This window comes from Schistocerca serialis, chromosome 4, assembly GCF_023864345.2.
Source record: "Schistocerca serialis cubense isolate TAMUIC-IGC-003099 chromosome 4, iqSchSeri2.2, whole genome shotgun sequence".
NCBI classification, from domain to species: domain Eukaryota; kingdom Metazoa; phylum Arthropoda; class Insecta; order Orthoptera; family Acrididae; genus Schistocerca; species Schistocerca serialis.
The window spans coordinates 625248426-625271148 of NC_064641.1; the positions used below are offsets into that span (position 1 = coordinate 625248426).

A 22723-nucleotide genomic window follows, 5' to 3' on the forward strand; every position below is an offset into this window, starting at 1 on the left:
TCAACAAAGAGAATTATTTCTGCTTGTTGGATATATGATGTAGATCATGTATATATGGCAAGAACAAGAGTGTACTGAATATTGATCATGTGGTACACCAGTAGTGATTATCTCTCCATTTTGAAGATGCTGTTTCACTATGTTTCTTAATACAGCACATTGTGTCCTGTAATTTAGATATGATAAAGCCAGTTACAAGCAAGATCTGTGAAACAACAGTATTTGAGGTTCTCTGTGAGAATGCTGCAAAGTACAATGAAATGCTTTTGGCAAGTCACAAAAAACATCACTGGGCAATATTTTGTGACTTAAATTTTGTATTATTTTATTTGTGAATACAAAAATAGCATGTTCTGTGGAGGGACACTTTTAAAATACAAACTGAGACTGCTTAAGTATCTAATTTCAAGAGAGGTGTGTTACAGTTCTTACATACACATTCTTTTCCAGTGCCGTTGAGAAGGAGGTAAGCATTTAGCCTTGTCAGTAATTATTAATCTCTCACTTATTAGCTTTCTTGTAAAGTGTTCTGTCAGTAGCATCTTTCAGTCCATCTGGAAATGTCCCCTTTGATAGTGATTTACTGTGTATTTCACTCAGTGCCTTCAATATATGTCAAGGACAGGATTTTAGTATTTTATGTGAGATATTACCAGCTGTGTGAGAATGTTTGGTTTTGAGAGAGTTCATTAAATTCTTAATTTCTTTGGCAGAGCATGTAGTAATTGTGGTTTGCCTGTGTGCATGTGGCATTGCTTCTTACATATACTCTATTGCTTCATCCTTTGAAATGTTCACGCCAATCTTCCGAGCTACTGCATAGAAGTGATTATTAAATACATCGGCAATCTGACTGCTATCATATATTATTTGGGTGTTTTCTATAATAACACAGCATTCACAGCCCTTATGTGATTTCCTGGTTTTTCTTTTAACTGTTGCCTAAACAGATATAATTTTTTATCACCTTCCTTAAGAAAACCCAGTATTTCTTGTAATATGTAATCCGTCCAACTTCTCTGTTAGTCCTAGCCATTTAAAGCTATTCCCTTTTCCATGCACATGCCCCGCCTCTTTCTTGTACTGGACATCTCTTTCACAGTGCCTACTAAAATGATACAGTGTCTTGTATTGTCTAGTAGCTAAGATTGGCAATGAGAGGAAACATCGCATAACTCTGTGAAGTCATCTGACCTCCACCGATTCCTTCACACCCAGAAAAGTGACAAGTTATATTGTGTGTAGAGTACGTCCTTACCAATAACCAAATCTCCTTCAAGGGGAGGTTATTCAAACAAATCAATGGCACAGCCATGAGCCTTCACACGACACCCTCAGAGGCCTACCTCTGTATGGCCTTTCTAGAGCAAAACTTCCCATCCATCTGAGATTAGAAACATCTTGTCTGGTTCAGACACAATGATGCCTTAATGAGCTGGACCCAGAGCCAAGATTCTCTGTTCTCTCTTTGCAGCATCACACCCTTCTCTCCTATCTGCTTCACCTGGTCACATTCAGCACAGCACGTCACGCCACCTACCTAAATGCTGATCTCCACCACTCAGATAGCTCCATCAAAACCTCTGTCCACAAAAAACCCACCAACCATCAGCAGAACTTCCATTCCTGTACAGTCTGTCCACATGTGGATGGCATATATACAGTGATGAACATTCCATTGCCCAGTATGTTGAAGGTCTTATGCAAGGCTTTTACAGACAGGCACTACTCTTGAAACCTAATCCACAAACAGATCTTCCATGCCATATCCACAGATGGCCCAAATATTACAAACACCCCCATGAACCACCTCAAAGGACTGACACTCCCCCCCCCCCCCCCCCCCCCAACTTAAATAAGCCCTTATCTACAGCTTCGATAATCTATCATCAAGTCTGAAAGTGAGGAATATTCATCCTGTCTCTCCCAAAATGGTTTTTTGCCACATTAACAACCTGCTAAACATCCTGGTCCACCATTGTGCTACACATACTCCCAATTTACTTCCACATGCGTCAAACACTGTGGAAGTTTGAGATGCAGGATCTATATAAGACACACATCCAGTACATCCTATTCCAGTTCTGTCATAGGCATATCATGCCTTATGAGAGACAGAACCACCTGTGAAAACTGTCATTCATATACTAACTCTGCTGTAACCTGTGTGCAGTCTTTTATGTGGGCATGACCACTAACCAGCTGTTAACCTGAATGAATGCCTCGCACCAAAGTGCGGCAAAAAGTCTGAATTATGTAGATGGAAATTTTCCTTACAGCATATTTTGATTCCACAGCCATCCTGAGCTCTGTCTTCACTAGCTCTTGTCCCACACCCGCACTCACCTCCACCTCTGTCCCCTTGCCTTCCATTTCATCTCATTAATCTGCACTCACAATTTTGGCTTTGTACTCTCAATTTTCCTTTGTTCTGTCTCCCTTTTCTTCTGCCAGTAGACTCCTCCATTTCATCATGTATCACACGCAACTCCTCTTGTCTGCACCAGGGCAAGTGCACTATGCCACATTCCTATCCCATTCAATTTTTTTTTCTCTCCCTCCTAGCCATCAGCCTTCCTTCCATCTCTCCTGCCCTCTCCACCTGACACCTGTCGTCTCACTAGTCAAACTCCAGTGCTTGGACAATGTAGCCAACAAATACTATGTAGGTGTGTTTGTCTGTGAGTGTTTTGTATTGAATAGCTCTGAATGATCATTGTTCAGCAACTTAATAAATTTTTGATCTTGCTTATGTGCCTATTGACTGCTCAGTACCTCCATTCCTTTCATTAGATCTATTCCACCCATGACTTTCCAGTATTGCATTTCCTACTATTGGCATCAATAGAAATTGCATCTCCTGAAGGTAAGTTCTGGCTGGTCATTCAAACAATTTTCACAGTTGAATTTTCCATTTGATACAGTAAAAGATGTATGTACATTTGGTTGTGTTGTTATAAGTTAGACACTTAAATCATAGTTTTATTTGGTTTGGTCTACCTTAAAGTTTAATGTATGAATTCTTTCTTTCTCTCTTTTTATATATATATATATATAGGGTCTGGGATTGCTGGATGTTGCTGGCAGCATAACATACATTTTTAAAACATCAACAGTGGTTGACTGAAGTGTGATGTTGTACAGTTAAGCATATTCTTTTGTTGATGTAAGATTGTATATAATTTCAAACACACAGTTTTGTAAAAAAGATAATATTTTCTGTAACTGGTTGATTATATTAGATACAAACAAAATAAAAAATGGTTGCATAATATTATATATTTATTTACATAGCGTAAAACACAAATCAGTAATCTTACAGTATTAGGTGAGAATCAAACAACTGCATAGATATATCATGTACATGTAAATATTGCGACATATAAAACAAAATGTGATGGTCTGTTATAATCTTTTTGTATACAAATAATTATACATAGAATCAACTAAATGTTATCTCACTATAATAGCTGTAAATGTAAACTAAATTTATAGTCTTTTTTTACTGTTCTGTTATGCAGCTTGATAAAATTTTGTGTCTGCTAATGTTTTGACACAATTTTTTTTTGACTTGGAGCATGTTATATACTGTGTGATTATAAAACTACCCATTACATTTGTATCATTAATGAGAATACTGTGTAGGCTGCAGCACAATTTTTCCATTTTTACAACAATATTCAAAGTTTTTTTCAGCATGATGACTAATTTGCATTAGAAAGGTGTTATTTTTGTACAGGCATGTGTTTTGTTTGCATCATGGTAATTGCGTTGTTTTGTTTGCAATGATCAGGTAGTCCTGTTGCTAATGCAAGACAAATTAATGAGTATAGTCTGTAAACAGCATGCTATGAAAGGAAGTGATTTGATCATAAGATGATGAGATACTAATTCATCAAAATAAAAATAGTAATAATAATAAAATGAAAGGTAGGGAGACAACAGACTTAAATGATGTTACATTGCACATTAATTGAACTTTCTACACACACCACATTTGAAATGGTTATAACAAGCGGACCCTTTCACAGTGACCCGTGTTGTGTTATGTAATATCAGAGTGATGTAAGTGTGCATAGCTCTTATTTAAAAAAAGAGGTCACAAGCTGCTCATTTAATGAATACCCTAGCCATGACACGATACATTATCAGAGTGATGTAAGGCAAGACTGCAACAAGGCACTTATTTAGTCCTATTTTTATGTTAACAGCATGATCATTGTTATAGCTGGAGGATAATATTTATATGTGATGCATTGTCAGAGTGATGTAAGAGAATTGAGTACCAAGACAGCTCTAGCCATGTTACCAACAGAAAATACTATTTAGAGCTTATTTCGAGATTGCATAAATTTGATTATCGCATTAACACAATCTTCAGATGCTATTCGCTCCTCTAGCTGCTGACTTTCAAGTTCATTTGCTCTGTGTAAAGCATCTTGATCCCATTTCCGCATGAGTTTCTTATTTGCCATTAGTGACTGTAAAAAAAGAATTAAACAGTCCTACAAACTTAGTTCACAGCATATAAAATAAAATATAAATATTGTATTCGTTGAATATCTTACATTTTCAAATGTGGGAAAGATAATAAAATGAGCAAGACCCACACAAACATTAAAACTAATTCTTGGCATATGATTTTGTGTCTGTGGAGGAAAATGACAATGTAGACTGTGAAACATTGTCCAGAAAAGGAGATCCCAAAGTTTTCATAGTGTATGAACCTATTATAATTTATATTTTTCTTTGTATTTATTTCAAGGAATGAGAAGGGAATTGAACCAACTGCTGGTTGCTTTTAAACAACCGCATTTGACTTGTGACACAGGATAAGTTGTGATTATTATTGCAGCATGAAGGAAAGCTAGAGCACGGAGAAGATAAAATTCAGGCATACATACAGATGTATTAAGATATATCACATCATCAGCAAGAACTTGAACATTTAAGTTCCTGAGCTTGTTCAGAAACAAACATGAATTTCCCAGTATTTTATCAATAAACTAAAGCCTACCATTACTTTACCTACAACTGAACCTTTGTGATCATTGCAGTTCATTATCCCCACACACTTGTACTGCCAGGTATTTGTATGACACAACGGATGCCAGTTGTAACTCATTATTCCTGTAATCAAAGGCTGCCACATTTTTACATTTCATGAGTTGCACAACATAACATTTACCTACACTGTGGGCTGATTGCCAATTACTGTTCCAGACTGGTATTTTGTCAAGACATGACTGGACATTTTAGTGTTGTTTATATCAGCTTTTGTCTTCTACAATAGCCTGAAACTGTGAACAATACTGTTGTATCATGAATAGTAATGGCTCTATCACACTTGCATAGAGGCACATACAAATTTACTTATATGTAAGATAACACGATGCATTCTAGCTGCCAAGAAGTTTGAATTAATTTACAAACCTGGTTAAATATCCTTTTTCTTAAAGAACGTGCAGTGTAGTATGGAATGAAAAACTTTTAAAAAAGTCTAGCAACACTGAATTCATCTGGTTCATTATTTCCCAGGCTCATAACATATCGTGCATGAAATAGTGCTTTCTCATTAATAAACTTCATGTGTATCATAGTATGCAGTAGTAAATAAAAGTAATGAAAGGCATGAAGGTAACCACTCACCCGAGAGTTGAGGTGTTGAGTAGTTAACAGGCACATAAATGAGGCTGAAAATGTTGTTGAGCTTTTGAACAATTGTTGTGGTATGTCAATGCCATCTGTGTAAGCAGTAATGTCAAATACCAACACTGTTGTAACATCTGCACAGCCTTTTATCTGAGCTTGACAAGTGGTCAATATCTACCAGAATGAATAGCTACTGACAAATTGTGGCCAAGTGTTGATCATTACACACATGAGACTTGTCCAGACCAAACATTTTGTGGCCCCAAATTTCTCTTGTCATCAGTCTCCATGAGCCCCTATCTCATACCCGCCTCCGCCCATATCCCCATCCCCATTTTCTCTCATCAGTCTACACTAACTCTCTTACTTTGTTTTTTCTTACTGAACTTGCTCCTCAGCTTCATCATTTGCTTCACCCAACTTTCCTTGACTGTGCCACAGTGAACTCACCCATTGCACATTCCACCTCTATCCCTGACCCCATGCCTCCCCATATTACTCCATTAATGACAATGATTTTACAATAGCCAGTGATCACAGTTGTGCTAGCAGACGAAGAACTACAGGACAACTGTAGTGGGAATGTTTTTGTTTCTCCACAAAAATACTTAAACTGATAAGCCAAAACATTATGACCACTGCCCACTGCGATGCTGGATGCCGCCTCGTGACGTTGTGGGCACATGACGTGGTAACAAAAGTATGTAAGCAGAGCAGACACAGCCAGTGGATCACCCTAGCAAAGATATGGGCTGCAAATGGGGAAATCTATTGAGACAAGTGACTTTGACAAAGGAGAGATTATTATTACACAGTGTGTGAATGAGTATCTTAAAAATGGTGAAGTTGGTTGAATGTTCATGTGCTACTGTCATAAGCATCTACGGAAAGAAGTAGGACAGTGAAACTACCACAGGGTACTGAATGGTTGGATGTCCACGACTCTTCACAGAACGTGGAGTTCGGAGGCTTGTTTGTTTTCTAAAATAGGATAGATGGTGATCTGGGGCATCTCTGCTGAAAGAGCACAGTGCTCGTGGCAGGCACAAGTGTTTTGGAGCACACCATTCATTGTTCATTGTAACCCATGGAGCTCCTCACATGTTCACCCAATGACACTGTCAGTTATGACTGCAGTGGGCACAGGACCATTGGGATTCAACCATTGATCAATGGAAACATGTTGGCTCTTCGTCTGAATCACAGTTTTGCTACAATAGGTCAATGGTCATCTTCACAAATGCTGTCACCAAGGTGAATGGCAGCTCAAAATGTGCAGCACACCATGGGTGCAGGCTGGTGGAAGCAGCATTATGCTATGGGAGATATTCTCCTGCACTTGCATGGGACCTACGGTAGTAATCTAAGACAAGCTGACAGCTGCAAACCATCTGCATCCCTTAATGATTGATGTCTTCCCTGAAGGAAATGTCACCTTTCAGCAGTATAACAGTCCATGTCTCAGAGCCAGAACTGTGCTACAGTTGTTCGAGGAGCATTATAAGTTAACTCAATTTGATGTCTCGGAGACCAAATTCACCTGATGTACATCCTATGGAACCCATCTGAGTTGTTATCAGGAGCCATCAATGTATACAAATCAGTGGACTGTTACCTAAATGAATTACATGACCTGTGCATAGACATCTAATGCCACGTACTCCACAAGCCTTCTAACAAACTGTCGGATACTTGATATGCAGAATCAGTGATGTATTTCATTCCAAAGATGGATAGCTTTTCAATTATAGACCACATTGTAATTGAAAAAGCTCTTAGGTTTGTTTTGGACTGTTCCACTGTAACTTTGCAATATTTTTATGGCTTTGTGTTGATTGTTGATGGAACATCCTAGTAGGATGCTAATTAGCATGGAACAACATACAGTTGGTACCTTGACAGCAGTGAACTCGGTTGAAAAGAAAAAAAAAAATCTGTTGAACATCTTACTTTTCATGTGTTTTTTCTCTATACATGTCATAATTTTAGTGCAGTTGGTACCGGATTTCATGTTTGTTTGAGGTTATGTTATTATCTTCTACTTCCTTTTGATCACTTTGTAAGTGGTCTCATTTTTCCTTAATATGAATAATATAAGTAATATCTTTGTTTTGTATAAAATTTTTGAATAGTGTAGATGTTTTTGAACTGATTAATGTTTACAACAAACTTCATTATGGAATAAATGCACTGTAAGATTTTTACCCTTATGCCAAATTGCATACAAGATGTCTGAGAATGGAAGTTGCAATATTAGATGTTCTGATTAATGAACTGTACTTTCCTTGATAAAGAATTGTTTGAGGTTATTTTGCTATAAGACATTATCAAATTTACATAGGCAAAATAACTTTATTGTTTGATGCCTTCATCTTCAACTTTGTTAATCACCTGCATGGGAAAAGAGGCTAAACTTTCTGGTTAGATATGCTCTAAAAACTGAAGAGAAATATTCAAGATGATATCAAGTTACATTACTGGTGTTAAAGTATATACATTAGATTTTATTAGAAATCTTTCATTAGGAACATAAATAACTTGTTCTTATTGACCCTGCAGCGCAATAGTAGTGATTTCTTCCTATTCTGAAGCTATTAATTTGTTAACACAACCATGAATGTGTTAATTTGACATGAGTTGATTTAGGTGGGAATGAATTACTCGCTACAACCCCAGTAAAATAGCACTTGAAATTCTCTACCTCAGTACTGTGGATGGATCTGGACCTGGGTCTCCGAAACTATTAACTGTGGAAAGGGGGAGCAGGGGCAGAAGGATGTATGCTTGAAATAATTCTATTTGGAAATACTCTGTATGATAAAGCTACAATGCACATGTGCCTGAACACAGAGCAAAAATAGGCAGAAAAAAAGTTTTGTAATTTCCTAAAAATATAATCAACTTCATGATGTGCCTGTATAATTTAATGTGCAAAGTACTAGCGTGCATGAAAGAGAGAAGAGTGAAGTCAGCTTAAATCTCTGTTGGATTAATGAATTTTCATGTGGTGCTGACTACATGTGTGTGGACACTATTCCACATCCATCTAGGCAAATGTCAAGATTATTTTTCTCATCTCTGCCTCAGAAACATAACAACAGAAAATATAAATTCAAACAAAACATAGATTATTTGATGCACAGACAAATAGTGCACATGACATAGGATAACTGGTGATTTTGATACAGGGAGGGCATAAGGAGACAATACTAAAATAAAATAACTGACAGCTCATGGATGGGTGTTGCTCACATTTAGCAGAACCTTAATACAGTATGGTACTACACTTAAGACAAACAAGATTAGATTTTTATTTATCAGTGAATTTATTCTACTCATGATTTCTTTGTAAGGGAATGGTAATCCAAGACAAAGATTAATGGTTTGCCAAATAAATACAGTAGGAACCTGCTGATAGCCCAAACAACTGCAAGGCACTCTTTTTCAGTTGTAGAGTTGTTCCTCTTGGGCTTGGAGAGTTTTCAGGAAGCATAAGCTATCAGCTTTATCAGCACATTCCTGGATTTGTACCAGAGCTACACCTATCCCATAATTGCTGGCATCAATGTGAATTTCTGTCTCAGCATTCTCATCATACAATGCTAGAACTGGAGAAGATGTTAGCACCTCCTGAAGAACAAGGGCAGATATTTCCTGCACCTTGTTTGGAGAAAATTTAGCATCTCCCGTAGCAGATGTGCCGAGTTATGGAGGTCCTTTATGAATCATTGATAGTACAAACAAGTGCCAAGAAAACTTCTCACATCATGAATGTGCTGATAAGTCTAAAAATATGTGACTGGTCTTATTTTCTCTGGTTTGAAAGGGACTCTGACATCATTCACTAAGTGCCCCCAAAATTTTTGTTTCTTGGGCAGCAGGGAAGCACTTTTTCCATTCCAGGTGTAGACCTGCCATCTGAACACAACTCACACAGTTATCAGGTGGGGGTGGATATTCTTCAAATGTCTTAAAAAAACACCAACAATGTCATCCAGATAGCAAAACACGTCATCCATTCAAGGCGACCAAACAGGTTGTCAACATAGCTTAGAAGTAACTGGAGGGTTACACAGTCCAAATGGCATAACTTTAAACTCATACGGTCTGTTTGGAGTTACAAAAGCAGTCTTTTGCCTGTCACCCACGTCAACCTTGATCCACAGCTAAGAAACAATTTGCTCTTCTCAAGCACTCTAGGGTGTCAATGGTGTGCAACAATGATTTCATTTCTCATGATTTTGTGACACATCTGTGTGCCATTATCTGTGATGGTCTCACCTCCACAGGTGGTCACATCACTTAGTTTTCCAGAATTTGGCTGTTAGGTGAGTGGGGGTACCTCTGTATGGCAATGGGAAATGTTTGGGGAGCAACTTTGTCCAGGGTACAGTGATGGGGTTCACTCCACAGGTTGACTATAATCATCTACAATTGATTGATGTAAATAGAACTGTTGTGATGGTCTGGTGGTTTAGTGCTCTTCAAAAACTTGTCTTCTTTCCCTGCAGTACTGTATGGGTCCAGTGGAAACATACCAACGTGCTGTCCTCCAAATGTCTGTTATTTGCAGAGCATTACAGTTGGTAGAGGAGTTTGTTTTACCTTTAGTCGGTCAGGGGGTGGTCTGTTGTTTGTTAGCTGTGACATAAGTCCGATTTGGCTGAGTCCCTTGTTCTGGCACATTCGACTGGTGGCAGAGATGGGTGCTAAACATGGATGCACCTCTTCTTCGAGATCCTCCATTACTGCCTGACAGGTGGGGCTGACATTCATGACTGCTGTCTCTTGTGTATTTGATATGACACTGATGGCTGCCATAAACTGCTGACGCTCTTCTCTTACTACCTGACACATGAGAGAGGCGAGGCCGTAGTGATCTTCCGTAACTGACATAGGGACCACATTCGGTAATCAGTCAGACCTCTTTCATTTAACTCTTTTCTGCTGCATTTTCATAGTGTGCTGGCATCACTTCAGTACCTCTGCTATGACACACAAGGGCATGGTACATGTATCCTGCAAATCCTTTCATCAAGTGTGACATTTTGTCATCTTCTGTCTCATTCGCATTTGCAATATGGTGTAGGGCTAAAACATTCTATATGTAGAACCGTCAGTTTCCCATAATGTTGGGTCACCTTCTTCAATTGTTCTTCTGCTAAGTGGGTGCTACTGATTTTTGCCAAATATTTTCTTCACTTTGGGCTGGAATTTATCGCAGCTGTTGCACTTTTCTTGGTTGTACTCGATTCAGTGCTGGGCTGTGCCATCCAAATAAAAGTATGCACTTGCCAAACATGTCATGTTTCCTGGTTCCTGTACATTATGTAATTGGAGCCACAGTGATATAAATGTTTTGAAATATGCAGCATCTTCACCAAACAATGTCGTTTTGTAACCACACTAGAGTCCAAATACGAAAGCAGGATCATCAGTGAAGAACAACTTGTAGCATTGGAAGGACTAACGTCCAGTCAGAAACTGAACCCCTCATCAGAGAGTGCAGTTACACAAACGTCAAATATTCCAGAATGTTCAAACATTACAAACATAAGAAATTTTGAGAACCTTCTAGAAATGATAAATACTGGTAACCAGCAGCATGCCAACCAGTGATGCCGCTACACCACTTTGTATGTACACAGCTTGCATTATGCAGCTTCAGATTATTTTCCATGGTAAAATTTACAATGAGAATTAGATATCATACTGCAACAGTAATTGACACTACTACTTAGACCAAAACATTTGCTTTGAACAATATAGCAACATGTGAAACAAAATGCTAAGTTACTTGTCTGACCATAATTTGTCACTGTCCCACAACTGACAACTTCTTCAAGTTAGATACAAACACCTGCAGTGAATTTTATGTAAAACAGATAGTAAATGGTTTATCTGGCCCTGACTTGTCATGTATTGTAAATTAAGCATTCTGAGAAGTCATGTTGAGATCATAAAAGTGAAATAATATGTAACAAAAGCATAATGAGTCATTCTATTATAGTGTGTAGAGAACACTTGTGGAAAGATATTTATAAAGCAGACAATGCTGCTGAATAGTTTCACTGTTTTTTAAATATATACTTTTAATACTTTGTCCAGTTTTCTTCTAAATGAACAAAGTTAAAATTTAACAGTGGCACAGATATACAAATAAAGTTTTTAGTATAACAAATAGAAATCGCTATGTAAAAGGGAAACAAGCTCTAAGGAACAGTTAACAATCAACTGCCACAAGTACCATAAAATTCTACAGTTATTTTCCGAAAATGGCAAAATACATTTATAGTGCAAAAAAGGGCATTTATAAAGGGGGGGGGGGGGGGGGTATTTCAAGGTGAAGAAAGGTGATACAGTGTTTAATACAGTTGGATTCATCTGCAGCATATTTAGATTTCTGATAAATTTCTTAACTCTTTCATGTACAGAAGTAAAACAGAAACTTTGACTTTGTTCCGATAAACTTCTATTTATTGAAAATTACTTACAAAAATATGGTCACATGGCAAATAAATGCATTAGAACAATAGTATTGATAAACAACAATATAGAAAGACTACATTGCTACTCACCATATAGGGGAAGCACTGAGCTGCAGACAGATACAGGCTTCCAAAAAGACCAAGGGGCTCAATAACTGTTGACAATTTTTACCCTTTGTGCCTTAAAAGTTGAAGCATTAAAAAAAAATCATTAATTGTTGCTATTATGTCAACAGCTATTCAGCACCTCCGTCTCTTTAGAAGCCTGTATCCTACAACAGGCCATAGTGAAAACATTAAAAATCACAGGGATTTGACATGCAGTATTCTGGATATACGTGCTTCTAGAAATCAGTCATGCAAATAACTTAACACTGGAAACATTCAGACATAGACCTTGTGTGCAGTGTTGCAGAGTGAGTGGTGATAGAAAGTAGCCACCCATGTGTGATCATCTCATCCTGCTGAGTAACTCCTGAAGCTCCTTCTTTATAAGTTCAACAGTGTTTTATCCAGGGCATGTCATATTGCTCAAAGAATGTATAAGCTTCAGATTAGTGAGAGGAGCATTCTCAGTGATGTGCCTGATGTCATCCTCAATTGGGTAGCTGAGTTTACTGTCCATGGTGTTAACAATCTGCCCAATATTCACTATGTATCTTCTTTACAAAAATATTTCCTTAAATAGCCTAAATCAAATGTGATATTTCTGAGTCCAACACTTTGCTTAAAGGTTCTTAATTACCACATATTCACTATCCAGCGAGCTCAGTATGAATTCTGACATTCTCTGCCCATGACAACTTGGTAGGAACTGCTTAGACTTAATTTGCACTGTTCTTGAATCCCTTTGTTTGTCTGCATGCTATTTTCTACATTCTCCAGAGAGCTGAAGCAGCTGGAAATGTTTAGACCACAGCCAGTATACTTTCAGCATCTCTTAAACTTTTTGCATGAGTTGCCAGGTTTTCACATATTCCTGTCACCTACCCTGTTCCTAATACTGGTTTCCTCAGCTGCAGCTCTCATCTGTTCAAAATCTGCCCATACTGCTACCAGATCAGCTTTGAGTTTTAAGATCACTCATTAGCTCATTCTCCATTATTGTGAAGTATCAGGTACAACTACAACAGTGCCAAGAACCAGCCACATCTGTTTCCACACTTGTCCATTGTGACGAAATTCATCTATACAAATAATTTAATATTATCAATTTAATGAAAAATTATAAGTGTGGGATTATTTTCTTATCCAAACTGACTGTCCATGGTGTTTGTTTATGAGATGAAACACTGGAAAGTCCAGGTTGGAATAACAACAACATCATGAAAAGGATAAGGCTGTGTGTGGATGTCCTTTCTCTTGCTGAAAGGTTTGTGTTCTTAGGAAGAGATCTAGAGAAGGATATCCTTTCCATGACATTATCTATGAAATAAACAGGTGTATTATATATATAAATGTTCATTAGGTACATAAATATCAACTTAGCAAATATCTTCAGTGAAAGATGTTGTTTACTGTGCTTGTTTTCACTGCCAGTACAGAAGAAATTTGGATTAGAGTAAGTTAGTTTGCTACACTGGTATTAAAGTGAATGGAAACTTCAAAGTAAAATAAAGTAACACATTCAGTAATTTTGTATCCTCTAAACTAATGTAAAATGTGTCACTGCTTTTTTATGAAATATTAAATATATTACCACAATATAAAGCCCATTGTTGTCCTTGTTCCTGTAATGTTATTACTAACTGCAAACAAGTGTGCAATATCACTTCAGCAACTACACATGCACTAAAGTCAAGCTTCGATCTAGCCATTATTTGTAAACTAGCTTTTTATCACTAAAATGACTGAATTTTGTGGGGCTTCAAAATCATAATGATCTTTCCAGTGTCAGTGTTAACAGAATACGTCACCTTGACAGGCAAAGTGGAGGCTTCTTCCAGTTTCTGTAGTACATTTGGCAGATCATTTGTTTTGAATAAATGGCTGACTAAGCCACAAGTGTATGCTTCCTTCGCGTCCATCTGGTAATTGAAATAAAGCATACTCCCAGCCTGGAAGAAAAAACGAGAGAGACAAGATGATCATTGTATGATACCTAATCAACTAGATATGTTTGCTCAATTAAGGACAAGTACATAATTTGTGGTCAGAATATTATGAAGAAATCCACAATATCTCTAAAATCTCATGTCTTGCCAACAGTATAATTGGTATAGTAGTTCCTACTGTTTCCTTTGGTTCACCGTTAGCTTCCAGCACTGTTGATGAACTAAGTGAAACATTTCCATTTCCTTAAATCATGAGAATGAACTTAATAAGCAAGTTTTATATCATACATTTCATCCTGTGCCAGGAAGGAAAGAAGGCAATGGTTTAACATACCATTGGCAATAAGGTCTTCAGAGACGGTGCACAAGCTCAGATTTGGGAAGGATGGAGAAGAAATTTGACTGTGCACTTTCCGAGGAATCATTCCACCATTTTTCTGGAGTTTAACTTTGACATCTCTCCTGAGGACATCACCTTGTTCAAGAACTAACCATACCGGCAGAGAGGTTTGTATGTTCGCATGAAGCTTACGGCTATGCAGCTACTAGCATAGTCTCCCATGCCAGCAGGCCTCAGTGGATGAAGCATACAAAGAATGTCCCACAACCTCCATCTCTCCCATATCCACTCCCACAGTCTTCCCCCAATTCCATGGCAAGGTGTGTGTGGCACATGGGAAGAGGTGTCATTAAAGTTGCCTGAGGGTACCAGGTAAGCTCCCTGAGTGATTAGTCCTACACTGCATGGACCAAAATGGAGAACACGGAAAACAAAACAAAAGCTGAGGGACTTCATGAGGCCTCAAACACCAAAGCATTGGGTTGGATCACATGGAAGCTGTTACTGCAGTTGTATCGGGCAACAGACCAGTCCAAGAAGAGGAAACAATTGCTGAGGAGTTGGAATAGGTCAAGATCAAATCCTGGTCCCAGGTTCACAGGAGGAAACTTCTCAACAAACAAATAGAAAAGGAAGCTAAGAGTGGCTTCCTAAACATAAATGGAAGAAATAAAAAAATCTTGGACTGAAAACCTCAAAAACAAACTGTCTCAGAGTTAATGCAGTAATCAGACCCCCTTCTATCTCTTAAGACAGGAAACAAGAAAATATAAGAGGAGTCTACTGTTCCCTTTTCTCAGGATAACTGGATCCAGAAAAAGCAAAGGCAAGAAATAGGGAAACAGACTTGTAGCACTGTGTCCCAGCTTTTAGGATGGCAGTTATCCAACAGGGATATCCGCTGATGAATATAACCTCGGGGCAGGTGGATTTCTTTGAGAAGTTTGTGGAGGATGCAAGTCCAGAACCTAAATCCAGGTGTGTGTGTGTTCGACAATGCTGCTCATATCTTTGTCTGTGAAGGGATAGAAATAGTGAATTGGTTTAAGGAGATGATGTCCAAGGTAACTCTGCAGTAGGAGGAGAAGCTGTTGGCCAAGACAGTGGCTGAGCTGTTGAAGATTGCAAAGATATAAATTTGAATACTGAAACTTCTTAAAGACGCCCCACCTAAGATTGTTTGAGAAAGTACAGTGCAGAACTGAAGGGTCTCAACACAGGACTGGATGTTTACCAGTATTCAGTGAAAAATCCCTGATGCCAATACAAGAACTGGTCCTGAAATTGTGCTTATGGCTCTCACAGGTTGCCATTAGGATAATCAATGACACTGGAAGCCGCCATGGTGGCAAGTTGGAAGCAGCAAGTGTTACAGGTAAACCAGCAACACAGTAAAGGGGCAACTGCCACCCTGAGTCATCTCCAGGGGAGGTAGGAAATGGAGGTGGCCCTGATCCAGGAACCCTACCAATACAAAAAGGGCGTTTCAGGTGTTGGAGGAACTGGAGGTAAGTTGATTTAATCTAGAAACCTAAAGAACTCTAGAACATATGTCCATATTAAGAATGAAATTTCATTCATGCCATTGGCTGACTTCTTTTCTGGGGACTTAGTGATGACCAGGATGAAACAACATGAGGAAGGAAGCACATGGGAACTGTATTGACCTCAACTTACCTTCCTTATGAGGACTATTACTTCCCAGGAGATGAGGACGCTAGTAGACAGCTGCTCACAGTAGACTGAATAATTGCTGGCTGGTTGTAATGCCAATGCCCACAACCCCGTGTGGGGAAGCAGCAACATCAACAACAGAGGTGAGCACATACTCAAATTTATACCAGAAAATAATTTGGAAATCTTAAACAGGGGTAGGGAACCTATCTTCAGAAAGGAAGAAGTAATTGATATAATACTATTTTTGAATATCTGTGTACTTCTACATCATACTCTGCAAGCTACCTAATGGTGGAGGGTACTTTTTTGTACCATTAACTGAGCCTTCCAACCCTGTTCTGCTCACAAGTAGTGTGTGGGAAGAACGACTGTTAGTAAGCCTCCATATTAGCTCTAATTTCTCGAATTTTCTTCTTATGGTCATTATGTGGGGTGGAGGGTGGGGGAAGTAATATGTTTCCTGACTCTTCCTGGAAAGTGCTCTCAAAATTTCAATAGTAAATCTCTCTGTGATTCACAACACGTCTCTTGTAACATCTGCTAGAGGAGTTTGTTGAGTATCTCCATAACACTCTTGCGCCAGCTAAATGATCTCATGACAAAACAGCCACTCTTCATTGGATCTTCTCTATTCTTCTGTCAGTCGTACCTGGTAGGGATCCCAAGTAGATGAACAATGCTCAAGAACTGGTCGAACAAGCATCTTATAAGCCACTTCCTTCGTGGATGAGTTACATTTCCTTAAGATTCTTCATATGAATTTAAGTCTGGCATCTGCTTTTCCCTCTATTTGTTTTATGCAGTCGCTCCACTTAAGGTCACTCTGGATAGTTACTCCCATACATTTGATAGATACCGTTTCCAGGGGTTTGTCATCAATAGTTTCCTATATATGCGCAACATGTTATGTTTATTTATGTTCAGGATCAACTGCCAGAGCCTGCACCATTCATCAGTTCTCTGGAGGTCATTCTGCAAATCATTACTATCTTCTGGCATTGGTACTTTGTTATAGACAACCGCATCATCTGTGAACAGCTTTAAGAGCATCTGACACTTTGTACTCAAATGCCTTCCTGAAGTCAAGGAACATGGCATCAACCTGAGTGCGGTTGTCTATAACGCTCTGGATCTCACGGAGGAACAGAGCGAACTGAGTCTCGCAGGATCTCTGTTTGCAGAATCCATGTTGTTTTTTATAGAGGAGATTTTCATTCTCCAAAAAACATCATAATTATTGAGCATAAAACATGTTCCATAATTCTACAGCAGATTGACATCAACAGTATTGGTCTATAATTGTGTGTCTCTATCCTACAACCCTTCCAGGTCTCCTTCGTTGCTCAAGTGATCTATGATAAATTACTGCCACAAGGGGAGCAAGTTCTTTTGCGTAAACTTTGTAAAATCTGGTCATGACACCTTTCCACTACTAAACAATTGTAGTTGTTTTCTATTCCGTGATTAGTTATCTCAATATCTGGCATTTTAACGTTCGTATGACGATTGAAAGGAGGTCGTGTTAAGATCTCCCTTGGTGAAACAATTTCTGAACATGGAATTCAGTATTTTGGCGTTCTCTCTGTTATCTTCCGTTTCGGTGGCAGTATGGTCACTGAGTGCATGAACAGATGATTTGACCCACTTACTGATTTTAAATACAATGAAAACCTCTTAGGGCTTTTACTCACATTGATAGACAATGTTTTACTTTCAAAGTCACTGAACACTTTTCTCATTGCTCATCCTATGCTCATTTTCACTTTGTTCAGCTTTTGTTTGTCAACTATGTTTTTACTTCTGTTGAATCTGAGGTGAAGTTTTCTTTGTTTACACAGCAGTTTTCTAATACAGCTATTAAACTATGGTAGGTCTTTCACATCCCTTAATTCCTTACTTGGAACATACTTGTTTAGGGCATATTGCGCAATGCCTCTGAATTTTTTCCATTTGTTCTCAACATCTTCGTCCTCATCAACTTTTCTTAACATTCTTTATAAGATCCGTTATCAAAGATGCTATCACAGCCTTTTGATCACTGATACTTCCCTCTATGTTGACTGATTCAATAATTTCAGGTCCGTTTGTTGCCAGGAGGTCTAAGACGTTACCCTCACGAGTTGGTTCTCTATATGCTCAAAGTAATTTTTGGACAAGACATCCAGAACAATGTCAGATTAATCCCTGTCTGTGGCACCAGTTTTGATAGCATGAAACTCCCAATCTATACCTGGCAAGTTGAAGTCACCCCCTATTACAATGCAAGTTCTGTCTAAAGTGCTCTGCCATTACAGCTCCTGGTCAAGGTAGTCTATAAAAGCATCTGATTACCATTTTTGACAGATATTTGATACTTAACTTCACTCAGATTAATTCACAATCTGAATCCGTGATACCCTCGCTACATTGTATAGAATTCTTTACTGCAATAAACATGCCACCACCATTGGCAACTAATCTATTCTTCAATAAATATTCCAATCTGAATGTAGGACTTCATTGTCATTAACATCCTGTTTCAACCAACTTTCAGTTCCTAATACTGTCTCAGTGTTATAACCTTCAGTAAGCAATACTAATTCTGGGACCTTTCCTTGGATGCTCTTGGAGTCTGCTAAAGTCATATTAACCTTTCCTATCTCTGATCTGTAACAACAAACATTCTCTGAGGACATTTTGGCAAATTTATCAGGCAAATCATCTTTGATCCCGAGGGAGGGTTTCTCTAACCTAAAAAAGCCCCATGTACATGCCACTCATACTCTGCTAACCTAGTAGCCACTTCCTGCATGTAGTGCATGCCTGACCTATTAAGGGAATCCAACAGTCCTGCATCCTATGGAAGAGGTCGAGAAATTCACGTCCGATACCATCGCAGATTTGTCTGAGCCTCTGGTTTAGACCTTCCACTCTGCTCCAAACCAGAGGACCGAGATCAACCCTGGGTATGATGCTACAGATAGACAGCTTAGCCTGCACCCCAAATGCAGTGGTAGTTGCCTTTGCCAAATCAGCCATCTGCCATAAGACATAAGAAGCCAAGGATGCCCTCAGAACCCATGCGGCAAGCATCATTCACACTGACATGTGCTGCTACATGCAGCTGGTTGCACGCCGTCAGGGCCTCCTTCACATCATAGATAATGCTCCCCCCCCCCCCTCCCCCACCCCCCTGCAAACATACTAAGTGCACACTGCCATTCTTTCTTGCCTAGCCTGCTATTTCCCTGAGAGACTCCACCACCCACTTAACATTGGAGCTCCCAATGACAAGCATACCCACCCTCTGCATTTGTCTGGACTGGGCAGGAAAATAAGCCTATGGCCCAACAGAACAGGCATCCCATACTTCTTTCGTCTTCCGTCTTCTTCTCAGTGTCATGTGAATCCACCACTGTGTGCACCTACTCTTGAGCAAGGCTGGACCGGTCAGATGTTGCATATCAGAAGATGCAGTGACACCTGGGTCACCACAGGGGATTCCAGTACCATCAAATGTGTTGCAGGTCTCATCACCAGTGCTCCGATGTTGCCACAACAATGAATGTTAGCCAGAAGCTTGTCAACAGTAGTCAATGCAGCTTCCAGCTGTTTATGGACAGCGGCCATTTCTCCTTGTGTCCACTCACAATTAGCACAGTCCGTAGCCATATTGTTGTGTGTAAAAAATAGATATAAGATCTCAAATGGTGCTACTGAAATTTGGAATGTATGCAAAATATAATGAGGAGAATGGAGAAACACTAAAAACTGCCCTGTAGATTCCTCACTATACCCTGAGATGGCAAGCTTTTAAATAGAAATAAATTTCTCTACTGAAGTAGATGTATCTACAGATACTTGTTCCCAGAAACTCTGCTTAACCCAAAAGCTAATGCACGAGGTAAGTATGCAAACTGGAAGGCACTGATCTAAACTATATGCTGTGTACCGGCAAAGGGTTTTAACTTAGTGGCATGACATAGAGCTTCTGGCAGTGGAAAAATTACACTAGTAAGCCACCTTATGCAAGAGTATGCACCAATGTTTCAGTATACTTCATACGTCACCATGTGTCCACATCCTGCACTCAAGCACTTACTTTGAATCCCGCACTATTATTGTCGGGGCCTGTCTAGGCATGTAATACTATTTTGCAGTGTCTATATTTTATGATGTACTATGCAATGTCATTGAGACATGTGTGCAAGTCAAAAACAGTCTTGTGATCAAACAAACGAAGCTGTCATCCTGTAAGGTATTCTGTGAAGAAGTGGAAGGCACAGGTACTTGTGTTAGACTTCATAAATCCTCACTAAAGTACCAGCTAGTCCAGGAGGTACTCTAAGGAAGGAGGACAACAAATGAGATGCTGGATGTACTACTCAAGACCCACTTCCCTCACTGTGCTCTGGCATATAACACAAACTAGAAGTCAGTCCCTGAGAGACACAGGTTTACAGGTAGTTAAAGAGAAAATTGGGGATCCACCAGTGAAAGTAATGATTTCAAAAACAATCCAGTGGGTGATGAGAACGTTTCAGACATTCAAGCCACCAGGCCCACATGGTTTACATGGTTTCTTTCCAGCTCTACTGCAACCAACTGGAGAAGGTTTAATTAGGTCCTGTGTAGACTGTTTAGGATCAGCATAGTAACAGGAATAGTAAGGATAGTTATCATTCCAAAGCCAGGAAGAACTGATCATAGAGGATATGAGACTGATCATTCTGTCCTCATTTCTTCTAAAGACTTTACAAAAATTTGTTAATGTACACATTAGGGATAAGACATTAACTGAGGTTCCTCTGCACTTAAACCAACATGCTTATCAACCAGGAATATCATGTCTTCCTGGATAATGAGGTGACTTGTAGCTAGATGACCTTGAATCCATGGTTAGAAATGCAGAAGAGCATGGCATTGAGACCACCATATGAAGCTGAATTAAGACCATACTAAGTAGAAGAAAGGTAAAAGCCACCTTGAAGAATGAGAAAATAGTGATCAACACTACCAGATGGCTTCCACAAGGAGAGGTTTTCTAATGAATGAACTCATTGAAGAGATAAATACTAGATGCCACGGATGCCAAGGATATACAAACAATGTAGTCATAGTAATATGTGAAAAAAATTGATAGTACTGTTAGAATGATGGCACAATGTGTGTTGCACATTGTTGATAACTATTGCAGAAAACAGGATCTAATTGTCAGTCCCAAGAAAACTGTTGTAATACTATTTAAGAGGAAACATCTTCAGCACACACAGTGGAATGTCAAGCTCCATGACAAAACTCTACCAGCAGATTTCAAGACTATCATGGACACCCCATAAAAGAATAAATGTTCCAAGGCAAAAGGTGCACTTGTGAACATTAGAATGATTTGTGGGTCTTGTGGTAAAAACTGAGGTCTAAATCCATGGAATATGTACTGTGTGTACACCACTGTAATAAGCCCTACTGCAATTTTTGACTACAGTACTGTGGAATAAAGTGGAACGGAAAATGGCTGCTAAGAAGCTTGGTAGGGTACAGAAATTGGTCTGCATAGTCATAACAGGAATAATTAACAGTGCACCCACTGCTGGCATGGAGACCATGCTGGATATGCCTCCATTACACCTCTGGGTTCAATGGAGACAGAAGCAGGGGCATGGAAATAAGTGGATTCCTATAGGATATCCTGAATATCACACGAATATAGTGAGCGTAGTAAATGTAGGAATGGTTGGGGATATGCTGGCTGACCATATGATAACTTCCAACTGCTTCAATAGACCTTTAATTGTAACAACTGGACGAAGGGAGCAGTAGAAGAATATACCACAAAACCATTTAGGAGTCATATTCTAGTTTACTGATGAGTAGAAAACAGATGAAGATGCTGGGAATGGAGTAAATGGTCGTTAAGGCCTAGACAAGCGAGCAGGCAGAAATATCTGCTATTAGAATATGCAAGGAGGAGAATTTGTACATGTGCTACAAGGATCATAGCATCTACATTTATCCAGGCACCCCAGAAGCTCTGAAATCTCCTGTAAGTCCCTGCAACAAGATAAACCTGCTGTGGCTCCCTCGCCACTCAAGAATTAGTTGCAACAAACAAGTTGATAGACTGATCAGGACAGGTAGGACAACTCCATTTATTGGACTGGAACGTGCAGTCCTAATCATCACTAAGACAATGGTGAAATCAAAACTACGTTGCTGGACCAGGAGGCAGCACATATAACATTGGACAATAATCCAAAAATAAATAATGAAGCCAAAGCCTTGTTGCAAGAGAAGTTCTGTAATCCTGGACTTGAACAAGAGATGCATTAAATTCATGGGAGGATTAATGACTTGTCATATGAACTTTAAGAAACATCTACACTTGGTGGATATAGAGGAAGTAGGCCCTAAGTGTACACTATGTGGTGATGAGGATGAAACCACACCACACCTGATCTTCCAGTGCAAAGCTCTGGAGGTCAAAACATACAGAATATTCGCGACATTAAAGCTTGAAGAAATAGTGTCTAATA

At 39.0% G+C, this 22723-nt stretch overlaps 2 protein-coding genes across 9 annotated transcripts in view; one reads left to right on the top strand and one right to left on the bottom strand.

Moving 5' to 3' along the window:
- The window catches only part of LOC126475439 (DNA repair and recombination protein RAD54B-like), a 343815-nt gene extending 340541 nt beyond the window's left edge, over positions 1-3274 (top strand). For all 3 annotated transcript variants that reach the window (XM_050103292.1, XM_050103293.1, XM_050103294.1), the window contains one exon: positions 3059-3274. In XM_050103292.1, the coding sequence (XP_049959249.1) occupies positions 3059-3127 (69 nt within the window). In that variant the 3' untranslated portion in view covers positions 3128-3274. The remainder of the gene's footprint in view (positions 1-3058) is intronic.
- Positions 3275-3313: 39 nt separating this feature from the next.
- Positions 3314-22723, bottom strand: part of LOC126475440 (enoyl-CoA delta isomerase 2-like) — a 118368-nt gene continuing 98958 nt past the window's right edge. For all 6 annotated transcript variants that reach the window (XM_050103302.1, XM_050103296.1, XM_050103301.1 and 3 more), the window contains exons 6-7: positions 14057-14197; positions 3314-4481 (exon numbers count right to left, since the gene is read on the bottom strand). In XM_050103302.1, the coding sequence (XP_049959259.1) occupies positions 4326-4481; positions 14057-14197 (297 nt within the window). In that variant the 3' untranslated portion in view covers positions 3314-4325. The remainder of the gene's footprint in view (positions 4482-14056; positions 14198-22723) is intronic.